Here is a 12368-nt window from a genome sequence, read left to right on the forward strand (position 1 = left end):
TGTAGCATATGTCGTACCCGGCGATGCAACTGCTGATATTCTTACAGCGATTTAGATGCGTTTTGGACTAATTCCGAAGCGTTGGATCTTACGGCATGTCCAATGTTTTAGGATTAGTCGTTGAATTCAGCACGAGGACTACACTTTGACTCTAGCGTTCGAGGAAAGCCATTGGGGAAGAACGATGAAAGAATCTAGATAGAATATTATGTATTTTTTATTTCAGATTTTTTCATGTGTAATTTAAAAATGCATTGTGCTAAGATTTAATATAAGTCCCCCTTTCCTTCGAAAAAAAACTCGGTCACTACAGAAATTGAAATCATTTTGAGTTTTGATAAATGAAATTATGTTTGGAGGACCCTGTCAATATTCAAAACCATGGACCATGCATCTATTAAGGGATGTATGCCATAGTACACAGCATCAAGGATCTCCATTAACATATTCTGCAGACATATACATATACTGCCTAGTGCCTATAGGGGTATCCATGCGTGCCTGACTATTGCACTGGATGTTACAACTTACAACATAACGCAGGAGCAGGGATGGTCATTCATTCAGCTACACAAAAGAACCTTGCCTTGCCAGTATATTCATACTACAAAATATGGTGCTCATGTCCAAACTACTATGAGCGCGTACTGAGCTACACACCAGCCAGTCAAAAGTCTTGTGAGCCATGTCTGATCAGTAGTCATCCCAGTACATTTCACCATAGGAACCATCGTTGTCCATCTCTGCCTCGACACGCAGAGACTCAACCTCAGCTTCCCACAGGTCGTGCATTGTGAGCCCAGAGTCTTCTCCTTCATGCTCTCCAATGACACGAAGATCCGGGCAGCGAACATAAGTACGTTCATTAGGTAACCAGACATGCTTAAGCCTGGCGCAACGGGCTTTGAGTTCATCATTGACATCAACATGGTAGCATGCGGAGATGTCAAGGCATTCGAGGTTGGGGCACCCCTCAAGGATGGCATAGACCCCTATGTTTGTCAAGCTGTTGCCTGCCATCTGAAGAAGACGTAGCTCGTGCAAGCTTTCTGCAATGGCAAAGGCATCCCTATTTTGCCTTGCCTCCCAAGCCTCGTCAGATTCCTCTGGCTCCTCATATTCGTCCTCATCATCCTCGTCATTTTGACGATTTCCCATTCCTAACTCATGCATCATCTGATCATGATCAAACCACTGCATATGGATTCTTAGACGCTTCAGCTGCGGCCTCACACTACCAAGATATCTGAAAAGTTCTGCTGGCATTTTATGATGTGAGCACTCTATTTCCTCTAAAAGTGGACACATAGCGGCCAACCTTGCCAACGATTCGCTCCAAATAAATGTGCACCCAATGAGTCGAATGCTCTTCAATGAATTGGCCCTGCAGAGGTAAGCCCAAAAATGGATAGGAAATGAAACAAACTGAGCAATATCATGCTGTACCAATAGAGGTTACCCAACATAGAGTATGCTGTAGATTTAAATCACATAAGTACATAACACAAGTTTGCCAAGTAGCAACAGATAACATATCTCCTGATTTCCTCACTCCACACATGATTCATTTCCCTTTTATTTAATGTCTGCTGAGTGAAAGTACTGTCCAGAAATCTCTCAGCAGCACTGCATATTTTTCTTATATATATATATATATATATATATATATATATCCATAAGTTAAAACATAACCAATGCGGTCACTAGTCAAGCCTGTATCCTATTCAATTGGTAGTAGCATACTGAATTATATATCACGTAGCTGCAGGTTAACTTAGCCTAATATAACATGGTTCCTCTGAGAACCTGCAGTAAATTCACAGAAAATGTGTGGTGGGATTACTTGAGTGGTTTATGGGCAGCATATATAACTATGAAATGTACAGGAAAAAAAAGTGCATATATTTCTTTTGTCCTCATGAAGATATTCCAAGTAAGGAAATTGATCAGTGAGGATAATTACTAAATAGTGAAAAAAAATCTCTCACAGCATAGGCAATTTAATCCAAGTTCTTAAATGCAAGGACGAATTTAGCAAGGCAAGAAACAATACCTACTCACAATGTAATCCAAGAGTTCACAAGTAACAAACTTCTGAGCCCAAAATGACTCCATCTGTCCCTCAGAGCGATCTATAGCCACTTTTGCCATGTCACACATCGTATCTACACGCTTTGAGAAAACCAACTTGTGACGCGTCATGTCCACGAAGCGCCAAAGTTCAGGTGCCTTTGCAGCTGCCAACCATGAGTGGCACACAAACCCAGCGACCATTAGGATCTCAATGGTCCCAAGCTTCATGAAAATTGAGGAGAGAGCATCGAATGGAAGCTCAGACGAATCCCTCATGTCTGCCGCTGGTAAGGGGCTTGAGTCAACATCCATTGTGCAAAGTGGCACCTAAGAATGAGGGCATCATAAGTGTAAAATAAACTTTCTGAGTAAAAACTCAAAAAATGGTTGCCACCTGGAATGCACGTGACGAGATGTATTCGAGAAGCGATGATGCAATCTCCTTTTCACCAAAAAAAAACATGGTGATGCATGAAGCTTACCTGATTGTGATCAATCGTTCTAGGACTTGAACCCATGTAGTTCTGCACAGGCTTGAAATTCTCCAGGTGCAGGTTTGGCATCGCCTTGTTCGTTGTCGGTGGTGGTGCTAGCGGCAGAGCAGCAGCATTTGCCTGCAGGACAATAGGCTGCACAGAATTCGTCCTCAGCAACCCCATGCCGTTGCCCTTAACCTCTGGAGGCGGCGGCAGTAAAGGGTCAGCCGGCAACTCTGCGCCTTCTGGCTCCAGCTTGTTCAACGGACTGATATCCACCAGGAAATCAAAGACATCAGTCGTAGCCAATGCCACAGAGATATCCTTCCTTTCCAATGTCCTCCTCTTGTTTTGTTTGGTGTGATGCCATGCCCGCAGTGTTAGTTCCTGGATGAACATCTCACAAGCCTTGGCCAAAAGAACCGGTGCATCACCAGAGATCCTCTGAACATCTGCATCAGCCTTCATGATCTTTTTTATCCCTTTGAGGGGAAGACCGTTGAGATTGAACTTGGTTGTCTGATTGATCTCGGAGAGTTTGTCAGACCAGAAGGCCTGGAGTTGTTGCTGCAGGTTGGCATGCTGGACTCCCCAGACTGCAATTTGGTGCTGATCTGAGGGTTGCGGAAAGATGATTGGAGGAGCTAGCTGGAAGGCTGGAGACAGAACAGCACTCGCTGATGGTACAGATGCCAATGCTGCAGGTTGGCATGTTGGTGCAGCATAGGTTTCACCATCCGTCACACCTTCATCCATGGTACCCTGTGAGGGTTGCTCCTCCATGATGTCCCAAGATGCACTTCAGCGTGCAGCTTGCACACGATCTATAATTTAAAAAAAATAAATAAAATTGACACGCTTAGCTCAATAACATCAGGACTTCAACATTGTACAAGGAATGCTTGAAAGCGGGTAAACCCCATTTTCTCTTAATAATATCCAGAAAAAAAATGCATCAGGAAAACAAAGTTAATCCTTTGCCAAAGACACAGACCTATAGCAGCTTGTCACTAGCATAACTGCACAACCCACAGGCTCAGTGTTACCTCAGATGCATTGATGCACCGATCTAAATGGCTGTACGAGGAATTGGAGCAAGAGTAAATCACAGACGAAGTTTGCCATTTTGCACAAGTACAGAGAGCCACCTATGTAGTTTTATTCTTGACTAACACATGCACTGAATTAATAACCACAAAGACAGAAATCCATTTCCTAATAAGGAATCCCAAAAGAAATACAACAAAAAAAATTGAGCAACAAAGTTCGGCATTTTGTAACAGGTTCAAGGAATTCAACTAGAAAAGCTTTCCACTTTCGCTTCAGTTAAAATTCAGTTATTATATTTAACACATAAAAGACAAAAAAAGGCTTGTTCTTCCTCATCTCATCCCCTCTACCTCCTCCATTTTGGCCGCATCTCCTAATTTGACTTAGATTAAACACCATGATCGAAAGTAAAATAGTACTCCCTCCGTGTGAACTAATAATTAATGACATAAACATTTTTTTCTATATATCTATATAAAAACAGAGGAAGTAGTAGCCTCCAAATAAAAGCAATAAACTAGTAATAAAAACTAAATCCGACAGGACAAAAACCCCATCCGGCAAGCCCGATGTCGGAATCACGCCCGCAACCGGAAGAGAGCAAAGAAAGGGTCACGTAATCAGCGTCCCCATCACCTAATAGACGCTACCACCCAACCGCCGCCAAGAAACCCAAGACCCGGAAAGAAAAAGGTTAGGTTTTGCACGGACGTTCCAGGTAGGTAGAGACGAGGAACAGCAGCTGTCGTTCGCCGTACCTCGGAGGGAGGCCGCGGTGGTGACGGTGCGCGAGCGCGACGAGCAACAACCGCCGAATTGCAGCCCTAAAACTAGAAAGGGGGAGACTTCGTTTGGGCTTCCTTCTCACTTTTTTTTACTTATACATATATTATAAAAAGGTAAAAAGAGACGACTTCTGTCTGAGTTAGTGAGGTCAGACCAGCACGTGGATACTTGATGTTATGAGATAAATCATCTACATATTCTTACCTCCATTCTTATTAAAATTAGTTGCATTAAAAGATTAAAAGTTAGTGGGACGATATAGCTATTAGTGAGAGATGACATAGATACTTAGTGAAAGATGGTGTGGATGACTTGCATGCTGAGATAGAACGTGTAGGCCTCGTTTAGATTGCAAATTTTTGCAATCTGGACACTGTAGCACGTTTCGTTTGTATTTGACAAACTTTGTTCGATCATGGACTAACTAGGCTCAAAAGATTCGTCTCGTGATTTACAACCAAACTGTGCAATTAGTTATTTTTTTACCTACATTTAATGCTCCATGCATACGTCCAAAAATTGATGTGACGGAGAGAGAGTGAAAAAACTTAGAATTTTGAGGCAATCTAAACAAGGCCGTAGTAAGGATTAGCTTTATAAGAGATATAGATTTATTTCCCTCCTCAAAAGTTATATAAGCTAGCTTATTAGTCTAATGGTAGTATGGTAAAACTCCACCTTAGATTTCAAAAATGCTGAAATTAATGGCCGAAGGTATTTGTCATCTATGATCTGGGGTGGTATTTACCATGCTAACCTAGTAACCTTGCACCGTAAAACAGCTTATATAACGGACTGTTCAGTAAGGCTTATGCCCCAGGTTCACAAAGCCGTTTTCAGTTTCTCGTACCAAATAGGTCCTGATCAGACAACTTCTGCCTAAAAGTTGTTTTTAAGCTCATAGGCACAGTTTTCCAGGTGAAGCTGGAATAGTAGCTTCTTCTAGTTCTCTCTCCGCTATCTTTCAAGCTGTTTTACCAAATATTTATGAAAACAGAATTTATGAAAACAGATCCAGCTTTGCCGGTAAAGCTGTTTTTAGAGCCAAAGCCAACAAAAACTGATTCACTCGTGAAGCTGAGTTATACCGAACAAGTCCTAAGTTATACTAGCGGAACAAACTGTAGGGCTGGTTCTATCAAGGTGTTGGACCGGTCGATTTAATGATTCATGCCAACATATAGGATTTTCAATTATATATGCATTGTACTTTTTTAATATACCATTGTTTCTTGAACGGTAGCAAATGTAGACATGATATATCGTTGGACACCAGTTCCTCACCCAGCCACACATGGCAGATCTACAGTAATGCAGATATTGCCAACTGTCAACTGTGGAAGAAACATCTCAGGTGAAGCACTGAAAAAACATCTCAGGTGAAGCACTGAGAAATATCTATAAGTTCACATTATTACTCAATGAACACACAGAAAAGAAACAAATACGAGTCACATCAGTGATAAAGTTGCCAAGCAATGTTACAGCAAAAAGGTTTGAGATCCCAAGCGCCAGCAATACCCATGTCACATTTATTTCAGGAACATGTGAGGTCCAACGAAGAACATCAGATCTTCAAGGAATCCACATAGACCCCATCAAAGGTTGCGGTGGTAAGGACCACAATAACTCAGTAATCATCATCGTCATCATCTCTCATTAGCACGCGCATACCCTTGAGGAACATCCGATCTTCTGGGCCAAGCTCGGACTCATAGACACCGTCAAGGTAGCGCATCGGATCACACTAATCATCATAATCGTCTGAGTCCAGAATATAGTCACAACCATCACTGTCGGTGTCAAAGTCAATACCAAGCTCGGAAGGTGACCAGATTGGTCCCTCAAACTGTAAATTATAGTCATCAGTTGAATCATAGGGAAGCTTCAGAGTCTTGATTGCAGCACATTTTGCCCGTAGGGCATCGTCCATCTGGATGTTGAAGCAGTGACGGATGTCGAGGAACTCCAGGTGGGGGCAATTGTCAAGCATGGCTATCAGTCCTTCATTGGTGAAGTCATTGCCAAAGAGCTGCAGAGAGCGCAGCCCATGCATATTTGCAATCCCCAGGGCATCACCATCCTTGTTGTACTTTAACTCACTACAATCATCCTCAGAGTACTCAATGTCTCCAAAGTTGTGGAAACGGTACTTGTTAAATCTGAAATGCTTCAGCTCCGGGCATGCTTTGCCAACCTCCTCAAACACATGATTCCCACCTATATTTGTAAAGAGTGAAATCTCGAGCTCCTAAAGCAGAGGAAACTTCTTTATCTCCTCAAATTCAACGATGTCTTGACAAGCAATGAAGCGGAGACTCTTTAGGGCCGGTGCCCTGCAAAGGTAGTATTTGTTCATTAGTAACCACTAACCAATAAATACACCTTTGCTGTACAATGTACTCTGTATAACAAGCACCCATTCTTGTTGTGATAAAGTTGCGGTTATTTGCTATGAAATGAAACAGCAGTTGGAGATAACTGTAGTGAAGTACAAGATTAAACAATAACAGAGCCTTCGAAAAGAGAGGCAGAAGTATGATGTGCAAAACAATAACAAGCTACCATCCTTATCCTGATACGAAAGAGCATTAAAAAATGAGCATAAACAGGGGTTAAGTCATTTCAGAGGATAATCACATATAATGACAAGTCATAATTTGGAAGGGTTTTCTGATACCAGACTCATTTATATTTGGCATGAGAAAGAGTAGATGGACACACTAGGCTGGAAATGCAGTTACAAGTTAAATAGCAGCACCACTGCACCAGCCCATTGAGTTTGTTCCACTTGTTTCACATGGTCATCACCGGAAACATTAGAACCCAATTGCAGTTCGCTTCAAATTAAGGAGACTGTTCAATTGTATCAAAAAGTTTATAGTAGGTAAACCTACAAATTTGTTAGACCAAAGATCACCTTCAGGAAACCTCAGACCATTCCACATATAAGATGATAACACCATAAGTTTCTTCATTAATTGTAAGGATAGCACGTAATTTTTGAAAGTTACAGTTGATCTGAGGTTAGTTAAATGTTAGGCTGGGGAACATCCAATGGAGTATATAAAACACTAAACATGAAGATATCCAAAGTTGCCCATTAGATACATTTCATTCACAATCAGCAACGTATCACTAAAATATCAATGCAATGATGTAAGAATACAGTATGATATGGATTGCAGTCCAATGCTCCATGCTTTGCAGAAGACGGCACTTTATATCATCCATACAAGTAAACTAAGACATAACGTTCCTCTTATCCAATACTATATAAAGAAATTATAGTCAGTATTAGACTAAAATTCTGACAGAAAACATTCCATGCTACAACACAGAAATGGGATGCTAAAACTCCCTACAGCAAGAGCATTGCACATCATCTATAGCGTCAACCATATCTTTAGCTGTTGCGACCTAGTAATGAATCTGTAGCTTTACCTAAAAGTACAGTTCATGACGAGAAGCAGATGAATCGTGGGTGCAACTTAATATTGATTATTCGAACCGTTCATGACCAGAAGTGGATGAATTGTGGTTGCAGCTTAATATCGATTACTACAACCGCATACCGAAAGGTACAGCTCTGATATATTCAAACATCACTTGGTAGGCCAAATCAAGAAGAGGGGCATACATTACCACAAGTTTAACCGAACCAATTAGCACGAAACAAAATTTCTAAGATAGAATTTGGAGCGGGGTCGAAATCTCACTCATCGCCGAGAAGATGGAGCACATCGTCATCGGCCGCGTACTCGGCCCAGAATGCCTCGCACTGCCCCTTGGCGCGGTGGATGGCGGCCTGCGCCATCGAGTAGAGATTCACCCGGCGGTCGAGGTCCGGGTGTCCGAGCATGTTAATGCGGCGCCACAGCGCGGGTTCATCGCGCGCGGCGTGCCGCCAGGAGCGGCACACCTTCCCGGGCCCCAAGAGGATCTCGATGTGGTCGAGCTTGCGGAGGATGGCCGATATCGCGTCCAGCGGCAGCGCCGCCCAGTCCCTCGTCTCCTGGGCCTCGTCCTTCTTCCGGCAGCGACCGCGATTGCGGCGGCGGCGCCTAGAGGAGGAGGACGACGACGAGGGCGGCGGCGGCATCGGGGTCGGGGCACGAGCCTGGGGTTCGAGTGGGCTAGGGTTTGGCGGAGCCGGGCGCGGCGCGGGGGCGGGGTCGGGCTTGCGTGCGAAGACAGCGGGCGGAGGGAGCCGCGGCAACGGTCCGAGGCCCCTCGGCGGCTCGACCGCTGCCGCATCCGGGGCGGGGTGGGGCCCGCAGCGATGGCGGCGGGCGGAGGATGCCGCGGCACCCATGAAAGCCCTCTCGCGGGCCCCACCGGCTCCGGATGCGGTGCGGGCGCTGCAGGTTTGTTGCGGCGGCGGCGACGAGAGGTGGAAGGCATCGCGGTGGGGAGTTGGGAATGGGACGAGACGGGAAGAGGGTTTAGGCTAGGCTCCGTGAGTACGGCGGTGGAGACGAAATGGGAGAACGGCGGAGCCTACTCGTCAAATGATTTATGGCCTCTAAATCTAAATCTATTCGGCTAAAGTACCTTCTAAATTTTAGTAAAATCATATTTGGTTAGTTAATTAAACCTGACATGTACATATTTATAAAGATCAAAACACTCCTCATTAATGCTAACTTAGTGTCCCTGGCTTTTGGAGCCAACAGTGCCGCGCTGCTGGCTCCTGCTAGCGCCGCTGCCTCCCGCGTGCGGCCTTGCGCCAATTCCACGTCTAGCTTGCTGCTCTGCTTGGCATGCTCTGCTAGCTGCTTGGCAAACAACTTGGCTGTACGTTAGCGCCATTCCTTGCAGCTCAGCTTGACTGCTATAGAAGCTGTTTGCCGCAATGTATATTCTCATAAATAATGTTCAAATGGTTTACAAAAAAAAACTTCATTATTACAAACCATAGCGATGTTATGACCTTATAAACAAACCATTCGCTATCCAATCACGAAATTGATTCATATTTTCATCTTCGTCTCCAAAACGTGCGGTGCCTCTAGTTGCTTGAGTTGAAGTTTCTTCCTCTGTTGGTATATAGTTTTCATCTTGATCACACAAGTCAAAGAGGTCATCCATCATACCACTCTGTCTAATGAAATTGTACAGTGCCATACATGCCATTATTATTTTGCTTTGCTTTGCCATGGAAAAACTAGGTAAATCCAATAAAATTCTCCACTTCATCTTTAGGACTCCAAAAGAACTTTCTATAATATTTCTAAGTGAAGAATGTGTGTAATTGAAGAGCTTTTTTACCTCTAAGGTGCAGGCCCTTCTCTTCATTCGGGCGCATGGTATTTTGTACCTCTGTACTGTGCAAGAAACCACGTGGCTAAGCATGAAACATGTACACACTTCAATAACAAACAACTAAACAGTAGTAGTTCATACAAACTTGTAGATCAAACAAATACAACCTAACACACACCTGTAGATCAAACAGATTAGACAAATAAAGATCTGGACATCAAACAACTAAAACCTAACACATCAGATCAATGAAAAGTATGAGAATGTAGTAAAAAAACAGACATGCAGAACCATAAATAAGACATGCATAACATAGATAATAAACAGAGCAAAGTACGAATCAGATCAGAGAACAAGCTCACCTCGTGCGGGATGTCGTCGTCATCTTCTGGATCCATTCCTTCAGTTGGAGGAGCCGAGCTGGCCGAAGCAACTGTTCCACGCAGCCTAGTTGCCGGCGCGCGGGCACGGCTACTGCGGGCTCCCACCCTAGAGCGGCGCACAGCAGCGCGAGAAGCCAGGCGTTTCCCAGATCCGGTCGCTCCTGCGGTCGGCCGAGGAGGAACGAACCCTCCAGCACCGGATCTGGCACCAATGCAAAGAGGAAGCAGCCCTCTACCGCCGGGAGCGAGGTCACCTTGGAGGAGCCCTTGGTAAGAGCCCATGTAGGGGAAGCCACGTGGCGTCGCTGTTCAGATCCAACCCCTTCATGCCGCGTCGAGTGGAGGAGCCCGCACCATACGATGAAGCTTGGGAGAAGACGCCGAAGTCGCCGGCGACGGGGGGAACGACGGACCGGAGCCATTCAGATCCGTCGGAGAAGAGGACTGCGAGTAATAGTCCGGATACTTGGACCCGTGGCCGTCCATGGCGGAAGCGGTGAGCGGAGGAGCTGCTACGCCGACGGAGGGGTTGGGAGGAGCGGCGGCGGCGTGGAGCGAAGTGGTGGCGGCGACGGGGAAAGCAAAGGAGAGCGAGCGCGAGAGGGAGAGAGTGGGCGAGCTGAGAGAGTGAGGAGTGAGTGAGGGGGTACGGTGCGCATTGATGAAGGGCAAGCCCTGTCCAGACGTGGTTTTAGGAGCTTCTATTAAGGTTTGAGTGACTAGCTTCTAGTAAGGCTGTTTAGTCTCTTTTAGTAAAGGTGTTTGGCAAAAAAGTTACTAAAGGGACTAAAAGCTACTAAATTTAGGAGGTGCTAGGTGAACCAAACACCCCTAGTTTGTGTCTCATCATTCGAGAAATATAAACGGGTCTTCCATTTATATCCCTGTGTTGTATCAAAATTGTGGGTTTTTTATTTTCACAAAAAATAAAGAAATTGTGGTTTTATCACTGTCTTTTGACCTCTGTGAATTTTTTGAAGCAAACATGCACATTCTATTTATTCATTCAGAAGAGAAGAGGTACAGTCAATTCGCAAACCAAAATATCAGATACTAGGGAGGGGATCAAGCCAAACGTATGGTTGATCCGGGTCCTAATCAAGACTCAGACGCGCGAGTTCGTGAGCAAAACATGGGAGCCGCAGCAAAGCAAAACGAAATTAGCTCCCTAGCTTCTTTATAGAGGACGGATGCAGGGCTAAGATCCCGTTCATTCAACCGCAAAGCCTTCACTGTATCAAGCCAAACATGGGGAAGGATTTTAACTTTATTTGTGAATTTGCTATGGCGTTTTCCAACTGAAGCACCTCGAACAGGTCAACGTACGGTGAGTTGCCCCACGACGGTAACGGGGATGGAAGCTAGCAGCTAAACACCACGAGTCAACAAACGGCCATCCAGCCCAGCAACGGCCCACGGATGCGTGCGCACATACCGGCGGCCTGCAGCCTGGACTAGGCCAACAAAGGTCCTCACCCAGCGCCGATTGGGCTTGCTGCGGCTCCCACGGCCCTATCCGCGGCTGGCTCCGTCGGTCGCGGTCCGTATTCATATCCATTCGTATCCTATTTGACATAGTTGATAGTATCTTTGTTCGAATCCGAATAGAAATATAACAACAAATCAGCGACATCCGTCTATATCTGATCTGTTTATAAGGCTATTTTTATTGGAGTTTTATTTGCATTTAATAAGCTGTCATATAAGTGTTTTTATGATGTGTGCAACATTTTTAAAACGAGAGAGAAGAAGTAAGTTTCATGTGAATGAAATTTTCTTGACACGATTAAAACTCTCTATGAGTTAAAAAATAATTGTTTATAAAATCATAGGATAAAACTTTTCTATTGAGAGTGGTTGTTTCATCCATTCCATTTCATTCTATATGACATGACAGTTTTGAAAATAACGCCATAAAACTCCTCACTGAGACTAGCCTAAGTGACTCCGTCAGTCCTTTTCTGTCTTTCACTTTGGTCACCTGGTCAACTTATTCCCTGTAGCACCATCACTAATAACTCGCTTCTTTTCTCTCTGTGTGTTTTTTTGCGGTGTACTGTATTGCTCTTACAAAGAAACTAAGGTAGCGTTTGATTGGGAGTCAAGGTGGAGTGGGATGGTACTGTCTCTGATTTATGGGACGGGACGGCTCCATTTTCTGTTTGGTTGATGAAGGACGGGATCGACCCATTTTATGTTTGGTTAAGAGACATAAAAAGTGGGATGAGCTACCGACAGTGGGACCCATTTGTAAGTTTTTTTCTTTTTTTTTATCTTTTTCCTTCTCTTCTCCTTATCTCTTTCTCCCGACGCCTCGCTCACTCTTCCTCTTCCT

The 12368-nt window shown here is 44.4% G+C and overlaps 1 protein-coding gene and 1 pseudogene across 1 annotated transcript; both read right to left on the reverse strand.

Moving 5' to 3' along the window:
* Positions 1-381: 381 nt before the first annotated feature.
* LOC136476369 (uncharacterized) lies at positions 382-4452 on the reverse strand. Its single transcript, XM_066474186.1, has 4 exons — positions 4358-4452; positions 2556-3373; positions 2054-2400; positions 382-1384 (listed from the first exon to the last, which is right to left on the reverse strand). Exons 2-4 carry the CDS (start codon positions 3330-3332, stop codon positions 694-696), a joined length of 1815 nt encoding a protein of 604 aa, XP_066330283.1. The 5' UTR covers positions 3333-3373; positions 4358-4452; the 3' UTR covers positions 382-693.
* A 1275-nt stretch (positions 4453-5727) lies between these two features.
* Positions 5728-8861, reverse strand: LOC136476371 (putative F-box/LRR-repeat protein 22; annotated as a pseudogene).
* Between the last annotated feature and the right edge of the window lie 3507 nt (positions 8862-12368).

Source organism: Miscanthus floridulus, chromosome 8 (assembly GCF_019320115.1).
Source record: "Miscanthus floridulus cultivar M001 chromosome 8, ASM1932011v1, whole genome shotgun sequence".
Taxonomy (NCBI): domain Eukaryota; kingdom Viridiplantae; phylum Streptophyta; class Magnoliopsida; order Poales; family Poaceae; genus Miscanthus; species Miscanthus floridulus.

Bases quoted from the DNA above. Each gene is read 5' to 3' on its own strand.
- LOC136476369 (XM_066474186.1), bottom strand. From the start codon at position 3,332: ATGGAGGAGCAACCCTCACAGGGTACCATGGATGAAGGTGTGACGGAT. The intron at 2,401-2,555 runs GTAAGCTTCATG...CCTCATTCTTAG, and splicing joins GAACGATTGATCACAATCAG to GTGCCACTTTGCACAATGGA. The intron at 1,385-2,053 runs GTATTGTTTCTT...TTACCTCTGCAG, and splicing joins TTGGATTACATTGTGAGTAG to GGCCAATTCATTGAAGAGCA.